The 20751-nt window shown below is 38.0% G+C and overlaps 1 protein-coding gene across 1 annotated transcript in view; it reads left to right on the top strand.

Annotated features, from left to right (window-relative positions):
• LNPEP (leucyl and cystinyl aminopeptidase) overlaps positions 1-20751 on the top strand; it is a 101107-nt gene that overhangs the window by 32013 nt on the left and 48343 nt on the right. Inside the window, exons 2-4 of the mRNA XM_068535674.1 lie at positions 10752-11592; positions 16011-16149; positions 17481-17612. Of these exons, the coding sequence (XP_068391775.1) occupies positions 10752-11592; positions 16011-16149; positions 17481-17612 (1112 nt within the window). The remainder of the gene's footprint in view (positions 1-10751; positions 11593-16010; positions 16150-17480; positions 17613-20751) is intronic.

Consider the following 20751-nt stretch of genomic DNA (forward strand, 5'->3'; position numbering starts at 1 on the left):
CTAGTGTGTGGAAACTTTTCCTCCTTCACAGCTCCCTCCCCGAGGTGCAGGTCCCATCCGTATTCTTTTGTCTCTGTTGTTGCTTTTTTCTTTTGCCCTACCCAGGTACATGGGCAGTTTCTTGCCTTTTGGGAAGTCTGAGGTCTTCTGCCAGCGTTCAGTAGATGTTCTGTAGGAGTTGCTCCACATGTAGATGTATTTCTGATGTATTTTTGGGCAGGAAGGTGATCTCCACATCTTACTCCTCTGCCATCTTGAACGTCTTAAACCTTTTTCTAATACAGGTATTTAAAGCAGTAAATGTCTCTCAAGTTTTGATATCTTGTGTTTTTATTATTTGTTTCAAATATTTTCTAAATTCCTTGTGGTTTATTTTTGACTCATGGATTATTTAGAAGTATATTTTCTATCTTCCAAATACCTAGAGATTGTCTAGATTCACTATTATTGGTTTTTAATTGTTGCCATTGTGGTCAGAGAACATAGTCTCTAAAAAGACTGTTTCAGTCTTTTTTATTGAGATTTATGGCCCAGCATATGGTCCATCTTGGTGAATGATCCATATGTATTCTGTAGTTGTTTGGCGTAATGTTCTTTAAATGTCAGCTAGGCATTTAAATTGGTTGATAGTATCTTTCATATATTCTATGGCTGTACTTTTTTGTTGCCTACTTGTACTTTTTTGTTGTCTACTATCAATTATGAAGAGAAAGGTGATAAAATCTTCAGTTATGGTTGTGGATGTTTCTGTTTCTCTCTTGAGTTTTGCCATTTTCTGTTTATGAATTTTGAAGCTTTATTATTGGGTACATACATATTTAAGAATGGTGTCTTATCCTGATGAATTTCTCCTTTTATCATTGTAAAATTTCATTCTGCTTTGTTAACCTATTTGTGTCTTTAAATTTTAAATTTGTCTCTTATAGACAGCGTATAGTTGAATCTTGCTTTTTTTTTGTTAATACAATATGACAGTCTCTGCCCTTTAGTTGGAATGTTTAATCCACTTACAGTTCATGAAATTATTTATGTGGTTGGGTTTAAGTCTACCATTTTACCATTGTTTTCATTGGTCCCCTTTGTTTTTGTTTCTTTCTCTTCTAATGCCTTCTTTTTGGGTTAATTGAGTATTTTTTTAATATTTCCTTTTATTTACACTATTGGTTTTGTACCTATGCATGTATTAAATTACTTTTTCACTGATTATTCTAGGGCTAATAATACGCAACCTTAACTTTTTAAAGTCTGTTTATAGTCAGAATTGTACCACTTCACATTTTACACCTGACCTTTCTCACTTCCTGCTTCACAGCTCCTACTCCTCAGTTGACACGTCCATTTCTCCTTCTCAATTCACAAATATAATTTAATATAATTCTTATTCATCCTCTCCATTTTTCATGCTCTTGTTATCATACCTTTTATTTCTATATATGTTCAAAACTGCTCACATGTTATTCTTGTTTTATGCAGATAGTTTTTTTTTTTTTTTTTTCCGGGCTGGTCTCTGGCTTGTGGGGCTTGGTGTTCATGCAGATGTTGAGCAGCTCGCGCCCAGCCCACGAGGGTGGGACTGCCCACAGCCCCAGCAGGAGCTGCCACCAACACTCCATGGCCTGCTGCAGAGTGGAGCCCCACTTTCAAAGCAGGAGCGGTGCTCTCCCGCCTCCAGAGATTGTGAGGCTGCAGATAGTTTTAAAACATAGTCTTTTAAAGAAACTTTAAGAAGAATAAAAAATATAAACTTTTATTTTTTAATAACTTATTCATCATTTTTTGGTATCCTTCTTTCCTTCCTGAAGATCTGAGTTTCCATATGGTATCATTTCCCTCCAGCTTGAAGAACCTTTTTTATAATTTCTTGTAGTGCACATCTGCTTGAGAAGAACTTTGTCAGCTTTCATTTTATTTGAAAGTACATTTATCTTGTTTTTGAAGGATTTTTCACTAGATATAGTATTCTGAATGGACAATTTTTTTTCTTCTAGCCCCTTAAAAATGTTGTTCTATCATCTTCCGGTCTCCATTGTTGTGATGAGAAGTTAGCATTCTTTGAATTATTTTTTCTCCTGTATGTAACATATTGTTTTTGGGGTCCTTTAAAGATTTTCTCTTTATCTTTAATTTTCAATAGTTTAACCATGATGAAGCTAGATATGATTTTCTTTGTATTTATTGTCTTGGAGTTTGATCAGCTTTTAAGTTTGGGATCTGGTAAATAGTGTTTTCATCCAACAATAAAATTTTAACTATTGTTTCTTCAGATATTTTTTCTACTTTATTCTCATGGTCTTCTTCTGGGGCTCCTATTACATATGTGTTAAACCATCTGATATTGTCCCACAAATCTCTGATGCTGTGTTCATTTTTCTTCGACTCTTTTTTTTCTCTTTATTCCTCAAATTGGTGATTGATAGTGATCTGTCAAGTTCATAGACTCTTTCTTCTGCTATGTCCAATCCAGTATTAAGTCTATTCAATGACTTGTTCATCTTAGTTATTGAACCTTTCAGTCCTAGAAGTTCCATTTTTTTCTCCCATTTGATTCTTTTTTCTAGTTTTGATTTTTCTGCTGAGATTCCCATCTGTTCATGTATTCTTCTCTGTTGTTGTTTATAAACACATTTTCCTTTACTTTTTGAGACATGTTTATAATAGCTGCTCTAAAGTCTTTACCTACTTTAGATACTGTATTTTAAAAAAATTGCTCTGTAGAGTGTTGATTTTTGTTTTAGTGGGCAATTTAGTTCCTGGCTGATCATCTTGTGTAGGCTTGGCTTTATATTTTGCTGTGGCAGATCTGTGGAAAGCTCAAGGTTTTTTCTCAGGCTCCTTTAACCTAGCAAGACTCATCATCCATATTCTGTTTCTACTGTGGATTTTTATTAGGGCTTGGTTTTAGACTTTGTTAGTGTGGATCTAGAGTAGGCCTTACTCTGGGTGTGTCTTTACTCCTAAAGTGAAGCCTTTCTAGTGTCTCATGCTCAGAGTGTTAATGAGTTCTCTTTGTTCGGACTGGGTCAGACTGCCAGTGTTTCCCTTAAGCTGCTTGACCTCTCGTATTTCTATTCCATATTAACCTTAATACAGCCACTCTTTTGTAAGCCTTACGTAATTATGTGTACTGCATTGGTTAAGGACTCTCAGGAAACCCTTATACAAACTTCTGTGGTCCCCCCTCTGTACAGCTCCCTCCTCTGCAGTGCCCTGTCTCTGCCTCCCAGCCCTGCTCTGCTTGGACTCCAGCTCACTGTACTACAGTTAAGAATATGTCCCAAGGCAGAGAACCAAGCAAATGTGGGCTCACACTTTCCTTCTCTCAGAGGTCACATTCTTGCTCTGTCTGTTGGTGGATACCTGAAAATAGTTGCATCATTTTGTCCAGTTTAATAGTTGTTTATGAGAGGAGGGAAAGTCTGGTACCAATTACTCTGTCATATTGGAAGTGGAAGTCTCCCACAGCATTTTTATATGTACTGAAGTGAACTTTAGGGTAGCTTGAAAGGGAAAAATAAATCTTAGTCTCTCTTAGAACCAAATAGGTAAAGGGAGCTTATGGTGCTCATGAACTGAATCATTTCTCTCTGATCTTCCCACCTCCCACCCCCAATTGTCCATTCACTTCTCTTCTCTCTTCACAAGGGAGACAAGGGGGGTGAGGGGAATGGAAGAGAGAGGAACCTTACTTGGATCCTGCATCCTGGGCTATGACCTTGGGCCTGTCAACTGGAAAATTAAATGAGGTTTGTGAAAACGCACTGTTACTAGTGGCAAAAGTAAGAATGTATGCAGGACTTTCTGTTTTTGTATTTTATGACCCTGCTTATACTTTGAGGTGTAAGCAAACAGGATGTGTCAGAGAAAGGAACTACAGTACTTAAAACTTCTTCCAAAGTTATTCAGTGTTAATGACTGCCCTTCAGATTCTGGTGAGAAAATTATATATCTAAACTTGTAACTTATTAAAGTGGGCATTGTGGTTAATAGGAAGAGGTTTTCTTTGATTTTGGTCTGGGGGTTGGGTAATGTTTTGCCAGATAAGACTTGTGTAGAAAAATCAATTTTTTGTTATAAATTCTAGTCTTTTTCTTTTCTTTTTCAGCTTAAACTTCTTTAAAATAAAGCCTCTTTTTGATGGAAAAGGATTGCTCATTAGAGAAATAGTTACTTTATTTGATAATTAGCCATCCCTTCAGAAATTTAGTGAAGTTTCCATTTGGAAATGGTCTAGAAGATATAAATGCTGTCTCACACATAGAGCTTTTAGTTATATTCAAATATGTCTTAACGGCCTCAGAAGAAGACTAATCATTTATTGTTAGGGCCTAGTTTGAATATAGCAAGTTGCTATAGTATACCTAATTGAATATACCAATTCTTGTATCTGCCCAAGAAGCCTTATTTAGATTAGGCTTATTCTTTAAAGTTGTTTTGGTTTGTTGATTTGAAAATACATCCCATTTCATTTCATTTTCTCAGAAAATGTGATAGCAGTTTAAAGGGACTAATGTCTGTGGGAAGTTTGCTCTTTTTATTCGAATCGTTCACTATGTTGTTTGCCATAGCTTTACTTTTTGTCCCCTTTTCTAAACTGAACCCCTCATTTAAGCACTCACTCTCTTGCCACCACCCTCTGTGCATTTTCCCTTTAGCTTCTCATCACGTCCTACCTACATGTTTAACCCTGGATTAACCATCTGCTTTCTCTCTCTTTTTAAATTTTCATTTTTTTATAAATTTTTAATTATGGTAAAATACTACATATAATACGCTTTCTCTTCTTTTAGACCTGGGCTGGTAAGACTCTAAAGACTGGAGGTATGACAAATTCCGGTGGGCTTACTGAACTTCCAGGCATGCTTTGTCCCTGGGTCACCCCTGCCTGGTCCTCTCCCATAGCATCTGTTTTTTATTTTTCTCCTCAAGCCTCCTATGCCTCCTCCACAACTGCCTTGGCTCTGGGCAGATGGCCTTGCCACCTCTGTCACAGAGAACATGGAGGCTGTCTGCTGTTCACACCCTCAGCTTGGCGTGCTCCTGTGTATCCACACCTCTTCCCTATACTCCACCCCCTGTCCTCCAGGCCTGGAGGAGGAGAGTGCCCAGCTCCCATCGAAGTTAGTCACTCTGCTGGAGTTCTTGATGTCTTCCTAGCCCTCTGGAATATTCCTCCAGCGTTGCCTCTTGTCTGCTCCACCTTCACATTTTGTTGTTCTTTGCTTTTCCTTCCTCACAAAAATACACCTTATTTCCATCTTAGACACAAACAAAAACAAAAGGATTTAACCCTTCTCGATGCCGTATTTTCTTTTAGTTTGACCCTATGTTTTCTCTTGGTACACAGTTGTATACCTTGGAACAATTGTCTGTAGCACTTGCCTTGCCTGGTTAACTTCCCATCCTTTCTTTGGGCCACCGAAGTCAGGCTTCCGTTCCCACTGCTCCACTGAAAGTGCCTCATAAAAGTCACTGATTCTCTGGTTGCCAAATCTAGTGGCCTCTCTCAGCTTCATCGTACTTGACCTTTCTTTCTTTCTTTTTTTTTTTTTTTTTTTTGGGCCACACCCCATGGCATGCAAGACCTTAGTTCCCCAACCAGGGATCGAACCCGTGCCCCCTGCACTGGAAGCGTGGAGTCTTAACCCCACTGGACCACAAGGGAAGTCCCCTGTACTTGACCTTTCTAAGACGTTTAACACCAACCACTTCCTTCTTCATGAAACTCTTCCTTTGCTTTCTACTGCCCTGATTTTCCTGCCTCTGGTACATTCTTCTTCTCCTTTGCTGCCCCTCTTCAATGGTGATGTTCTCTGACTCTTACTTCCCTTTCAGTAGTCTCATCTATCTGCATGATTTTAATTATCACGTATACGCAGCTGATTCTGAAATCAGAATTTTCCACCCAGATGCCTCTTTTGAGTCCAGGCCCACATAACATAATCCTTATAACAGTCCTACAAAATAGTACTGTTTTCCATACGTATAGGTGAGGAAATTGAAGCTAAGGGATGTTTGTTAACCAGTTTGAGATCAAGCAGTCAGTGGAAGAGCCAGGATTTGAACCTCTGTCTAAAGTTAGGCTTTTAACTCTAAAGTATGCTATTAATCAAACATCTCCATCTGGCTCTCTGACAGATAAATATGTCATGTCCCATACCAAATGCCATCTCACAACTCCATTCTCAGTCCCCCACCACCACCCACACACACAAAACCAAGAGGGAGAATATGAAACCTGTATTCTCATCTCAGTGAGTGGCATTCCTTCTTCCAGTTATCCAAGCCAGAATGTCATAGGGAATTGAATAGACTTCCCTCTGTCTCCATCCTACAGGCCTGTCCAGCCCAACAGAGCATCAGTTCCTGTGTATTCTCACTCTTTAACATAACTTGTACTCATTCCCTCCTTTTCCACTGCTACCGTAATAGTTGTTAACTTTATATCCACCTGGATTGCCGTAATAGTGACAATCCAGCCCATTGCTTCTCATGTTATCTGAGCTGAAGAATCAAGGTTCCTTGTTTCTTTGTTGCAGAAATTTTGTAGCATAAAAAAATGAATCATTGGAAAACTGAAATGAAAAAAGACATGTAAAATATAAGCTCCATTTCTAAAATTACTAAATTCGATAGACGTAACATTACCATCAATTAGCTATAAAAGTTTTTAAATACCAATTTTCTGTGTGTATCCTGTCGCAGACGGGTAACAAACAGTTTGTGGATTGGCACTGGTCCACAGACAACATCGAGGAGCACCCGTTCACGGTATCTGATGAAAAGAAATATCTTCAGTTTTCTTAGATTATAACCACATGGGCCTATGTTATTTAAAACCGAAATATTTCAACTAGGACGTTCTTTGTTTTGGGCTTATAGTTAGCTTGTATATGTGGATTTAAGAGGTTTTAGAAAATTTCCTGTTTCTTTAGGCTCCCTTCTTTCAATACAAATAAATCCCTTTAGAACAAGGGGTAGTCGTGTGTTACATTAAAATTTTAATGCTGAGATCAAAGTGTACTCACTTAAGAATCCAAAGCAAGATTTCTTAAATAGACTTGAAGTACAGTCTTCATGGGCTACCTGTAATAAAAGTGTTTTCCCTTGGTTTGATGTATTTAACTTGATATGATTGTACACACATACAAAAGTTTGCTTCTAATATGCAGTAAAAATACAGCAGATGGGTTGATGTGTTCCGTTTACGAAAGATTAAAATTCTACATAGGTATTAACCTGATTGGGTGATAAATAATTAAATTAAGTTATCTGGTTGTTGCCAAGCATCTGACTAAGCCCTGGTCAAAAGATTTGGAAGTTAATGAAGTGCAGACAGGAGATGCTAAAATGGTCAGACTGCAGAATACCCCTTGGCTTTAAACAGGGCATGGCTGAGAAATCAAAGACAGAAAAGCAAAGTTCTAAGGGGGTGGAATTCAGGTATGGGAATGCTGTAAATATTAAGCTGAGATTATACCTACAGTTAGTTTAGAAATTTATTAAGTAAAACCGTGCTGCTCAGATCCTATAGTTGTCTATATCAGGCATCAGGTCTGATAAAGAACAGAACACATGGGCAAATACCTAAGAGAACATAATCTTCCCATATGAGGTAAAAAAGTCAGAAAGGCCTTTTAGACATTTTAAAGTGAAAAAGCAAATTAAGCAACTAATCTGCATTACTGTACCAGGTACTTAAAACTACCACAGAAAATTTCTAACCACTGAGAGTTCATTAATAATTAAAAAATTTTTTTGAGTTCAATTACAGCAGTATTTGCTCTGTTAATGAAATGAATGAGTCTCAAACACAATTAACTATCAAAACAAAACAAAATTGTGTCACAAGAAGTTGGGGCACTATAGGAAGTTCAGGAGATTAAATTCCCAAAGCAGAATGTTATAACTGTCACCCTTCTTGCATTTCTAGACAAGTCACAAGTCTAGACAAGGAGATGGGTAGACGGCAGATTGCTGAACCCACACACCTGGAAAGTGATTAAAAGTTTTATTCAAAGAAAACTTTTTTCTTTTTTTTTTTTTTTTTTAAACTTTTGGGTTTATTTATTTTATTTATTTATTTACTTATGGCTGTGTTGGGTCTTCGTTTCTGTGCGAGGGCTTTCTCTAGTGGCAAGTGGGGGCCACTCTTCATCGCGGTGCGCGGGCCTCTCGTTATCGCGGCCTCTCTTGTTGCGGAGCACAGGCTCTAGACGTGCAGGCTCAGTAATTGTGGCTCACGGGCCTAGTTGCTCCGCGGCATGTGGGATCTTCCCAGACCAGGGCTCGAACCCGTGTCCCCTGCATTGGCAGGCAGATTCTCAACCACTGCACCACCAGGGAAGCCCCCAAAGAAAACTTTTAAAGCAGCATAGCTTTTATAAATTTGGGGATGGAGAGGAGGTAGGAAAAGGCAACCTCATTGGAGTCTCTATGCTCCCCAAACCTAAAAGGAGTGAGATGAAGTGAAAAGAAAATGTATTTTTGAAAGGTAATAAAGAGAAAGGAAGAAACAAAAAGAAAATAACTTTTTAAATTTACACTGTAGCAAGTTAAGATGAGTTATGGGATAACAAGTGTTCACCAGGTGGACTGGGGTGGGAGAAATGATGACATTGCCGGCAAAGGGAACAGACAGGAAAACAGAAGTGGAGCATGGCGTAGAAGAGCAGCCTGTCTTGTCTCAGACGAGCGAGCAGTTGGGATGGCCAGAGCACACGCAAGGATGCAAAGTCCAATGCTGCCCGGGATCTGACCATGGAGAAGGCTTAGACCAGTGCTTCTCAAACTTATGTGCACATAAATCTCCTGAGGATTTGTTAAAATTCAGATTAAGGGAAGGGACTTGAGAGTCTGCTCTTCTAAATAGTTGCTGTGTGATGTAGATGCTCTGGTTCGCAGACCACACTTGGAGTAGTAAGACACTAAATTTTATCCTGATGTTTATTGGTACTTGGTTTCATGTATTATGAGTTGCCACTCTTTAGTTAGTACTTATTGAGTAGCACTAAACACGTGGCATTTATGTCAAGCTAGATACTAAGGAATTTTATGTAAGTTTTGCCTTGCTGATGGTGAAATAATACGCTAAGCAACTTCATTGCCAAATACAAAAGAAATAAATAGGTACAAGCTCTCATCCTTTGAGCTAGTTGAGTAGGGAGATGCAGTATAATAATGGAAAGAATCTAAAATTTGGGATCAGAGTTTTAGACCTGAGCTCTAGTATCAGTTTTGTGACTAAATAACTGTGACTTTGTGAAGGTAAATTAACTCTTATTTCTGTTTTTGGCTTGTTTGTTTTCTTGTGTCTGAAATTGTATAATACTTGCCATTTTATAGAATTATTGTGAGGATTAGAAATGATATGTATAAAGTACCTTGTAGGGAAAGGTTAATGGGGGTTTCATTTATCAAACTTTCAATCTAACCCTAGGAATTATTGATCTGTATGCTATTATTTACTCCTCTACTTTTGGAGTCCTTTTTTTTTTTTTGTGATTCTTGGCAAGTTGGAGAGTGCAGCTTTTTTGTGTGGTTTTAAAAGTTCCTACCACTACCCCACCCCAGGATCCACTTACACTTATGGTGTATTATGTGGTTGTTACAGAGGGGAATCTCTTGTACTTCTAAATGCTCTGGAAGCATGAAAAGACAGGTTGGATTGTAGTTTTATCTGATTTTTATAGTTCTTTTGTCTTTTTAAAAATTATTTCTTTCTTTTCTTTTTTGTTTTATAAACTTATTTATTTATTTTTGGCTACGTTGGGTCTTTTGTTGCTGAGCGTAGGCTTTCTCTTGTTGCGACGAGCGGGGGCTACTCTTTGTTGCGGTGCCAGGGCTTCTCATTGCTGTGGCTTCTCCTGTTGTGGAGCATGGGCTCTAGATGCGTGGCTGCAGTAGTTGTGGCACATGGACTCAGAAGTGGTGGCTCACGGGCTCTAGAGTGCAGGCTCAGTAGTTGTGGCACATGGGCTTAGTCGCTCCGCGGCATGTGGGATCTTCCCAGACCAGGGCTCGAACCCATGTCCCCTGCATTGGCAGGTGGATTCTTAACCACTGCGCCACCGGGGAAGTCCTAAAAATTATTTCTTGATTATGGAAATTTTCTATATAATTTGCCCCTTGCAGTTTGCTGTGGAACAGAAACATCCCTCTTCCAAGGGGGAAAAAGTAACCCAGCCTGTTGCTTAACCATCATTCAAACTATGAATGGGCATTCCAGCTGTGGTCCTCCCTAGGGAGAATGGGACTCAGAGAGGAGACCCACAAAGGCCATAGAAGCAGGTTTGAGCCTTTTAGGCAGGAATTCTGGGGATTCTGGTACCTAGACTGCAGAAGAGGGACATGGACTATGGATGGGCATTCTTTGATCTTACTGACGCCTCACCCTGTTGGGGACATGCACAGCTAGAGGCGGGCAAAAGCAGGGCCCTCTAAAGCTCAGGACAAGGGCCCAGGTTGTTGGGCAGGAGTGTATTAAGGAAATCAGTATTTAATCTCAGCTGCCTTTTTGGATACTAGCCTGTTTGTTTAGCTTTCGTATTTTAAGACTGTGATATGCTCTTATCTATGCTTGAGTTTTTAATGGATGATACAAGAATATTATAAACATCATATTTAATTCAGCAGCTCTGCGATGGAAATAAGTCTTAGTGCTTAAAAAAAACTCTTAGATTAAACATGGTGTTACAAGCTTTTTTTTTTTTTTTCTAACTCTGTGCCTGGTCCTTATGTTTTGGTTTTTTTAGATCGGCTTCCGCTCCCCAGGAACATGATTGAAAACAGCATGTTTGAGGAAGAACCAGATGTGGTGGATTTAGCCAAAGAACCTTGTTTACATCCTCTAGAGCCTGATGAGGTGGAATATGAGCCCCGGGGTTCGCGACTGTTGGTGCGGGGTCTTGGTGAGCATGAGATGGATGAGGACGAAGAGGATTATGAATCGTCCGCAAAGCTGCTGGGCATGTCCTTCATGAACAGGAGCTCGGGCCTCCGAAACAGTGCAGCCGGCTACAGGCAGAGCTCAGATGGGACTTGTTCAGTACCCTCTGCGAGGACCATGGTGGTCTGTGCTTTTGTCATTGTGGTTGCTGTTTCTGTAATCATGGTGATTTATCTACTGCCCAGATGTACCTTTACCAAAGAAGGCTGCCATAAAAAAAACCAATCAATGGGATTAATTCAGCCAATTGCAACTAATGGGAAGTTGTTTCCATGGGCACAAATCAGGCTTCCCACTGCCATTATGCCAGTACGCTATGAACTTAACCTACACCCAAACCTAACCTCGATGACATTCAGGGGCTCTGTGACGATTTCACTTCAGGCTCTTCAGGCCACATGGAACATAGTTCTTCACAGCACAGGCCATAATATTTCAAGAGTGACCTTTATGTCAGCAGTTTCAAGCCAAGAAAAACAAGTTGATGTCCTGGAATATCCATTTCATGAACAAATCGCCATTGTTGCCCCCGAGGCCCTTCTTGAAGGGCACAATTATACCTTGAAGATAGAGTATTCGGCAAATATATCTCGTTCTTACTATGGGTTTTATGGCATCTCCTACACAGATGAAAGTAATGAGAAAAAGTATGTAGCCCTCCTAAATGATTCTGCTTCTTTGCTCTCTGATGACTTCTGCAATATGGATCCCTTTGCCCACACTAGAGACATTAACTGCAATTTTTTTTTTTTTTAATTTAAGAGGTTAGGTGCAAAATAGTAGAATGGTGATTTGGAAGAGTATACTCTTTCTCTCTTAGTCAAAGCCTTGAGTATATATATATATATCTTTTTTATGATATGTCACGGTGGGGCTGGGGGCATGCTGATGGAAGGAAATGGACAAGGATTATATCAGTTACATTCTCTATCACAAACACTTAAGTTATCTTGAGCTTTTCATATCTTATAAGATGAATCTAGTTTTCTATCACCTTCAAGGTCTCCATGTGAACCAAATATAGAAGAATACGGGTTATTCTTTCACTCTTAGTTTCCTATTGTGTGGGGCTTTTAGGAGGTGCTTACTGAGATGAAGAAAGAAAGCATGAAGAAGTGTTGTATACTTGCATATGTAATTTTTAGTATCCTTAATCTTTGCTGGGTTTTTTTTTTAATGCCATTCTATTTTGGATTTCTGATGGAAAAGTAAAAAAAAAAAAAAAAAAGAAATCTTGGCGAGATTAATTTTTAAAAAGTGACTTAAAACATAAAATTATTCAGCTCCCCATTTAAACCATATATTTTGTTCTTTAATCTTAGTATTCATAGATGTAGTTTGAATTTCTGGAAAGATGCAGTGCACAGTTGCATACAGACTATTCTTAAGTAGCAGTAATGTCACTTTTCTTTCGTGTACAAAGTCCTTGTCAGATCTGCTTAGTGCATTGGAGCATTCTCTCATGTTCCTTTGCAAACCAGTATGTGAATTACCATTGATGGCCATTTGGCTAATGTATGTTGGTATATTGAGAAAAATAGAAATGAATATTTTAAATCTGTCTTAAGTTTTTTGATCCTTCTTAACTGGAGAAAGAGACAAAGCAAGATCTATAGTCATATTCAGATAAGTAATTTTTCTCTTTCCCCTTAATGTAATACTTTTAAAATAAATGGCATGCTGGCTCTTGCCATGAGATCTGACATGAAAAGCAAATTTATAATTGCAGGGGTAGCTTGGGGCTTCTCGGCTTTACTTCTCCTTCTATAATCTCCATCATCTCTAGGAATTATAGGATATACATAAAAACAGTGTTCTTAGTATGCAATCAGACCTTTAAGACAAATACCCTAGTCATCTCTTCCAGTCAGATTATTGCCCTTGGATTCTCTTGGGCCTGCCTGTGTATAATGGGAAGAATCAATTTTGTGTGGCAGGGTGGGGTGGTTTTGGACGTGGTCACTTGTTGACCCTTTGCTGTGGGCTGGATTGAGTTGTGGAAAATGCTAGAAAAATGGAAGACATTCTTTTTTTTTTTTTCACACACACACACTGTATTTTATTTTTACAGGAGATAAATAAACTGACACCAAACATTGTAAATGGATGGCCACAACAAAAGCAACAATGATTGCAATTACCAAACACGAAACACACTCATACTATGGGAAGACATTCTTAAAATTACGAAATAGAGTATTTTTTTTAAATAGTACTTTAAAATTTATGAAACTCTGCTATTACAAAAAATATATAAGTCCATTAACCTACCTGGTTCCATAAAACGGATACCCCACATGATTGTATATCTTGATGCAAGATAGAAGTTTAGAAGATTATTTATACCTTTCAAGAGGTCTGAAAACTAATTCAAAACAAGTAGATAAAGTAATTAAGGGATATATTTCCTATTGATTGGAAAATCAAAGTATGTGTAAATGTCAAACGTACTGACACTGCTTGTGGTAAAGGAACTTTACCTGTGTCATCTAAGAAGTGGAGATGGTCAGTAACCTTGCAGTTAAATCTAGAAGTTGTTGACCATAGATTTAAGGTTCTAGATAACAAACTGATACTAAAAAACTAGCAAAGGAATTTAGGGTGGAGATGTGTTTTATTTCTTTGTCCTTCAATCTCTAAGTGTCTTTTGCTCGAACTCTTGAGTCATCTTCTTAACTGGACCCCTGACCTCTAATCTTACTACAGCTTTCCCCCTCCTCCACACTGCTGCCAGACTATTTCTAGAAGTACAGACCGGACCATGTTGGTCTTTGGTTTACGATCCTTCAGCAGTTCCTCATTTTTAACAAGATTTAATTGAATTTCTTTCAAGATCTGGGCCTTTTTTTTTTTCCTCTCACAGCCCTCACCTGCCTTAATGAACTTCATGTGCACTTTCCTGAGTTCCAGTGATAATGGCAGCCCATATTTACTTGAGAACTGAAGTGCTAGAAACTGTTGCAAGCATTTTATATGTTTAGTCTTTTATCTTGTCAAACTCACTAAGAGGTGGAAATTATATTTTATTCACTTTACAGATGAGGAAGCAGAGGCACATGAAGTAATTCATTCAGCATCTTATGGCTAGCAAGTAGCAGAGGGGAACTCAAACCCAAAGTCATTTTAACTACAAAGACCACATTCTTAACCACTGTGGTGCACTGCCTCCTTAGTTTTCACCTCTTTACCCATTGTTATCACCAGTGCTTAGAATTCTCTTACTGACCCTCAGCTAATTCATAACTGTCTTCAGTGCTCCTGGAGGTGGTGCTCAAACTGCAACTAGTATTTCTGAAGGCAAATGCAGTCACTAATGAAAGAACAAGCTTTGAGGTATTCAGCTTAGATAGAATAGATTATAAGTATCATCAAGCAGAGCAGCCTTTTCAAAGGGACTTCTATGTAAGGTAGTTCTTATTGCATCTCTTTTAACAATAATTTAAGATCTTATTTGTCTTAGAACATTATAATCCAGTTTTTATCCAAAATGATGATCCAAGTAGACTCTCATATGAATAGTATGGATGTCATCAAACTTTATCCCTTGGTCCCTTGTGGCCCTCTTCCAAAATCTTCAGTTAACTGGGTAAGAATTTGGGAGTTGGGTGAAGAAGTGGAATGTTCGAAACATATTTTTAAGTTGTTTCACATATGTTGATTGCTGTCGTTCTTACAGTTTACCCTAACAAACAGTTATTTGGGCACATCCTTACTAGGACAGAAGCACAGTAATTCTAAGCGTGAAGGAATAGTTATGACTATCCAGCATTTATAATAGACATCTGTGTAGGAATTTATGGCATACAAGTGGTTGTTACTATGAATAGTCTTATTCGATTCTAGCAAAAACCCTAAATGTTTGGTAGGGGATCCTACCTTGATCCTAGTTTAACAAATAAGGAAATGAGATGTAGACCACTGATTTGCTGAAGTCATATGGCTGGTAAGTTGCAGAGTTTGGGTCTTCTGACTCTAAATCTTACACTCTTTTCTACTTGCCTTTTTTTTTTTTTAACATCTTTATTGGAGTATAATTGGTTTACATTGTTGTGTTAGTTGCTGCTGTATAATAAAGTGAATCAGCTATACACATACATACATCCCCATATCCCCTCCCTCTTGTGTCTCCCTCCCACCCTCCCTATCCCATCCCTCTAGGTAGACTAAGTCCTAAGCAAGCGAGGCAATCATGTCCACAGTGGTGGTTATCTATATACCATATTGACTGGTAGCTGATATGTGCACACCAGGGCCACACTTGTCCTGATTCCTTATGACCATGTTTGTATGATTTCCCAAATGCAGATCTATTTTATTCCTCTGCTTAACTAAAAATCTGCATTTCTCCTCTTTTTATGCTTTTCTCCCAACCTTTAATTGAGGACGTGTAGTTAAATTCTCAAGTGTTGTTGCTGTAGGAGAGGAGGAAAATTTTTGATTCGTTTCTGAAGAGAGTAAAGAACACCAGCATACTATAGGACACCTAGTTTTTTCAGTCCTCATGAAAGTGCAGGTTGTGAGTTTGAGGTTTAGTGTTATGAAGCCATAGTCTGTACAGAGAATAATGGCAATGGATGACAGTCTTTTATAGTGATCTTTCATCAGAAACCTTTTTAAGACCTCAGTGACCAGCTGTAGCCTATCTTTGTGGCTTCATCTCCAGCCACATTGGACACCCACCCCCAGTCCCTGAATATGCACTGCTCAGTCCTTCCTTGTGCTTCCTACTCTTTCTAGGCTGCACTGTCTTCCTTTCTCTACCTTTTCAAATATTCCTCATTTTTAATGGCCCTCTTCATATTTTTTCACCAGTTACCTTACAGTGTCTCTACCGCTAGGCAGAATTTGTTTCCTACCCTTTGTTTCCACTGCTTTGTTCGCACTATTAGGACATGATTCGCAGCCTGATAACTTTCTACTATATAACCTCTGCCTCTCCCAGTTGATTGAGAATCCTTTAATGTCTGGGCTTGTATGATATTTATCTTAGTATCCCTAGAACTTGGCAAGGTGCCTTGAATAGTAGGTACTCAATAACTATTGGATGGATTTGCATTTGTTTTAGGTACTTTGCAGGAACTCAGTTTGAACCCTTGGCAGCAAGATCTGCTTTTCCTTGTTTTGATGAACCAGCATTTAAAGCCACATTTATCATCAGGATCATAAGAGATGAGCAATACACTGCTTTATCAAATATGCCTAAGGTACTGTTCTATTCCTTGAATGTAAAATCTTTGAGTGGGTCTCTTTCTTTGTTTTGAATACTTGAATTCTTCTTTGCCATACTGTTGAGAATGATTAAAGTCATATACATTCTTATTCTTTCTTAAAATGCTTAAATGAAAGTAAAATATGTATTGGAATCAATTGGGAAGTCAGCCTGAGAAGCACTTGAGGAAAGAGAAAGACTGGATGTGGAAGGTATGGGCAGGAAATGTGAAGTCTGTGCTATTGTACTAAAGTTCTGCAAATATTAATACTGTGAACTGCTACTAAAGAGCACAGTGATATTTTCAAAGACATGGTACATTTGCTATTCTAAACAGTGATATTTGGTAGTGTTGAATCATGATTGACCTTGGTGTTTTACTGGTTACTGAGAAATCGAGATTGTAACATGGAGGTTGAACAACAAGAACATGGACATCTTACTTGGCTGTGAGCTCTGTCTGCATGGAAGTATTGGGGGTGAAATCAGGCAGAATTGTTTTTATGCTAAACAGAACTTGGGGGGTGTCCTGTTGTTACACCTGAGAGCTGTGTGCAGCCGATAGGAACCTCTCAGAAGCCATGTGACTGGGGGGGAGGAGCAGCCGCATCTAACAGACTATGAGTCAGCCCTTGAGTCAAGGAGAGGACATGGTCTGTCCTTCGACAAGGACGTCACTTCAGCAGCTCTACTCCTGGCCGTACTCTTCACCTTAATCTTTCTCTAAGAGAGGTCAAATGCTTACTTGCCTAGTAACCCAAAACATATTTTAAATTCATGGTTGGAAAATCCTGCAAGGTTGCCCGCCTTCCCTCATCTTGTGTCTACTGCAGACTTTTCTAGTGACTTATCACCTTTAATCCCACTAAGCCTTCTTGTGGTCATCAACACGGTCCTTTACGAAGCCATTTCAGATCATTTGGAGGGATTAACCAGCTGTAGCTCCTTCTTGTGTGAATGTATTTGTAGCAGTAGAATGGAGTACTCCCAGGTCATAAGAAAGGATTTTTGGTTTTGATGGTGTTTTAAAGGGGAGAAACAGAGCCACTGCTACTGACTGTTTCTAACTTACATTTATTTAAAGCCATTGTTTGAGACTAGGAACTTCTTAAGGATTTTTACTGTACTCAGTATGTCCTCATGATGAAGGATGGTAGAACAGACTGAGACTGAGGGCTGTGTTGTTTGGAAACTTGTGCTGAGAGATTAAAATATGCCAGCATCTTCACTACTTATTTCCTATTTGAATCTTCAGTTTCCCAGTTTATATGTCACTGTCATTTATTCTCATAGTTACAGAACTGTCATTTTCCCCATTGCTTGTAGAAGTCATCAGTCATTATGGAAGATGGACTTGTTCAGGATGAATTCTCTGAGAGTGTGAAGATGAGCACTTACCTGGTTGCTTTCATTGTTGGGGAGTTGAAGAATCTGAGTCAGGACATAAATGGAACCCTGGTATGTATGTTGTTGTGGTAATTGTCTTGAAAACCTGTATTCACAGGAGGTTGAGAGGAATCCTTTCATGATATCTGGTAACTGCTTTATGAAGGAAAACAAGCTTTTGGTTCACAACTCTGACGTTTTATACCAGCAGTGTTACTTTTTACTTAGTTGTTATTTACTGTTATTATTTGAATACCTAAAAAATCAATAATTTTTAAGTTCCTTTAAATTTTACTTTTATAAGAGAATTTCAGAGAGACAATATATGTATAAGGAAGCCTCTAGAACTGTGCTGTATAATATGAAAACACAGAAAGACAATTTAATTAAATCAAGAAACAGTACATGAACAAAATGAGATGTTTAACGGAGACATAGAAATCATAAAAAAAAAAAAAAAGAACCAAACAGAAATTCTGGGTCTGAAAAATACAGTGAATGAAATGAAAAATGCAGTACAGGCCATCAGCAGCAGAGTGGATCAAGCAAGAAAAAGAATTTGCGAGTTAGAAGACAGGAAATTTTATATTATCTGGTCAGGGAAGAACAAAGGAAAAAAAGATGAAAAAGAAGTGAAGAAAGCCTACATGATTTGTGGGACACCACCAGAAGAAACAATTTGTGAATTATTGGAGTTTCAGAAGGAGAACATAGGGAGCAGGGGGCAGAAAGCTTACTTAAAAAAGTAATTGCTGAGAACTTAGCAAATCTGGGGAGAAATTTGGATATCCAAGTTCATGAAGCTCATAGGTTACCAAACACACTCAGCTTAAAGAGGTCTTCTCCAAGACACGTTATAATAAAATGGTCAGAAGTCAAAGAGAATCTTAAAAGCAGCAAAAGAAAAGAAGCTTATAACTTATAAGGGAACTACCATAAATCTATCAGTGGATTTCTGAGAAGAAGCCTTAGAACACAAGAGAGAATCAAATGATATATTCAGAGTGCTGAAAGGAAAAAACTGCCAGCCAAAAATACTCTACCCAGCAAAGTTATCCTTCAGAAATGAAAGAGTGAGAAAGACTTTTCCATACAAGAAAAAAAGCTGAGAGAGCCCCTTACCCCTAGACCTGCCTTACAAGAAATGCTGAAAGGAGTGCTTCCAGCTGAATTGAAAGGACACTAGTTAGTAACATGAAAACATGAAAATGTACAACACACTGGAAAAGGTATTTATATAGTAAAATTCAGAATGTTCTAATAGTATAATGTAGTGGTATATGCATTCTATGGGATGTATCAAAAGCAGTTCTAGGAGGGAACTTTAGAGTGATAAATGTCTACATTAAGAAAAAAGAAAGCTCTCAAATAAACAACCTAACTTTACACCTCAAGGAACTAGAAAAAGAATAACAAACTGAGCCCAAAGTTAGCAGAAGGAGGGAAATAAGCAAAGATCAGAGCAGATAAATGAAATAGATACCAGAAAGAGAGTAGAAAAGATCAACAAAATGAAAAGCTGGATTTTTAGAAAGGTAAATGAAATTGACAAACCTTTAGCTAGACTAACTAGTAAAAAAAGAAGACTCAAAATCAGAAATGAAAGGAGACATTACAGCTGATACCACAGAAATACAAAGGATCATAAGAGCCTACTGTGAATAACTATAGGCCAAGAAATTGGATAACCTAGAGGAAATGTATAAACTCCTAGGAACATACAATCTACCAAGACTAAATCATGAAGACGTAAAAAAATCTGAACAGATCAGTAATATAAAGAGAGACGGAATTAATAATCAAAAACATCCCAACAAAGAAAAGCCCAGGATCAGATCAGTTTCTCTGGTGAATTCTACCAAGCATTAAAAAAAAAAAATCTATAGATTCAATGCAACAGAATTCCAATGGCATTTTTCACAGAAATAGAAAAAAATAATCCTAAAATTTGTATGGAACCACAGAGACCTCGAATAGCTAGAGCAATCTTGAGAAAAAAGAACAAAGTTGGAGGTATCACACTTCCTTGATTTCAAACTACACTACAGAGATAAAGTAATCAAAATCATATGCATAGTAATCAAAGAGTGTGGTACTGGCATAAAAATAGACACAGACCAATGGAAAAGAATCAAGACCCCAAAAATAAACTCCTGCAAAAATGGTCAACTAATATATGACAAGGGAGCCAAGAATACTCAGTGGGGAAAGGGTAGTCTCTTCAATAAATGGTGCTGGGAAAACTGGGTCATCACATGCAGAAGAATGAAATTGGACCCTTATCTTTCACCACTCACAAAAATTAACTGGAAATGGATTAAAGACTTAAATGTAAGATCTGAAAGTATAAAACTCCTAGAAGAAAACATAGAGAAAAAGCTCTTTGACATGGGTCTTGGCAACAATTTTTTGTATATGACACCAAAGCACATGCAACAAAAGCCAAAATCAACAAGTAGGAGAAACTCAAACTAAAAATTTCTGCACTGCAAAAGAAACAGTCAACAAAATTAAAAGGTAACCTGTGGAATAGAAGAACGTATCGAATATCTGATAAGAGATTAATATTCAAAATATGTAAGGAACTCATACAACTCAGTGGCAAAAAACCAAACAATCTGGTTAAAAAAGGGCAGAGGAACTGAATAGACATTTTTCCAAAGAAGACATGCAGATGACCAACAGATACATCAAAAGGTGCTCAGTATCACTAATGAGAAGGAAAATGCGAATCAAAACCTCAGTGAGATACCACCTCACACCTGTTAGAATGACTGCCATCAAAAAGGCAGATAACAAGTAACAAGTGTTGGTGAGAATGTGGAGAAAAGGGAACCTTTGTGCGCTATTAGTGGGAATGTAAATTGGTGTAGCCACTGTTTAAAACAATATGAGGGTTCCTCAGAAACTTAAAAATAGTACCATCATATGATCCAGCAATCCCACTTCTGGGTATATATCCACAGGATATATATCAAATCAGGATCTTAAAGAGATCTGCACTTCCATGTTTGTTGCAGCATTACTAACAATAATAATATTATTATTCATAATAATAACAACCTAAGTGTCTGCAGATGAATGGATAAAGAAGATGTGTGTGTATGTATATGTGTGTGTATATATATATATATATATATATATATATACACATACATACATACATACACACACACACACACACACACACACAATGGAGTGTTATTCAGCC

This window comes from Eschrichtius robustus, chromosome 2, assembly GCF_028021215.1.
Source record: "Eschrichtius robustus isolate mEscRob2 chromosome 2, mEscRob2.pri, whole genome shotgun sequence".
Lineage (NCBI taxonomy): Eukaryota > Metazoa > Chordata > Mammalia > Artiodactyla > Eschrichtiidae > Eschrichtius > Eschrichtius robustus.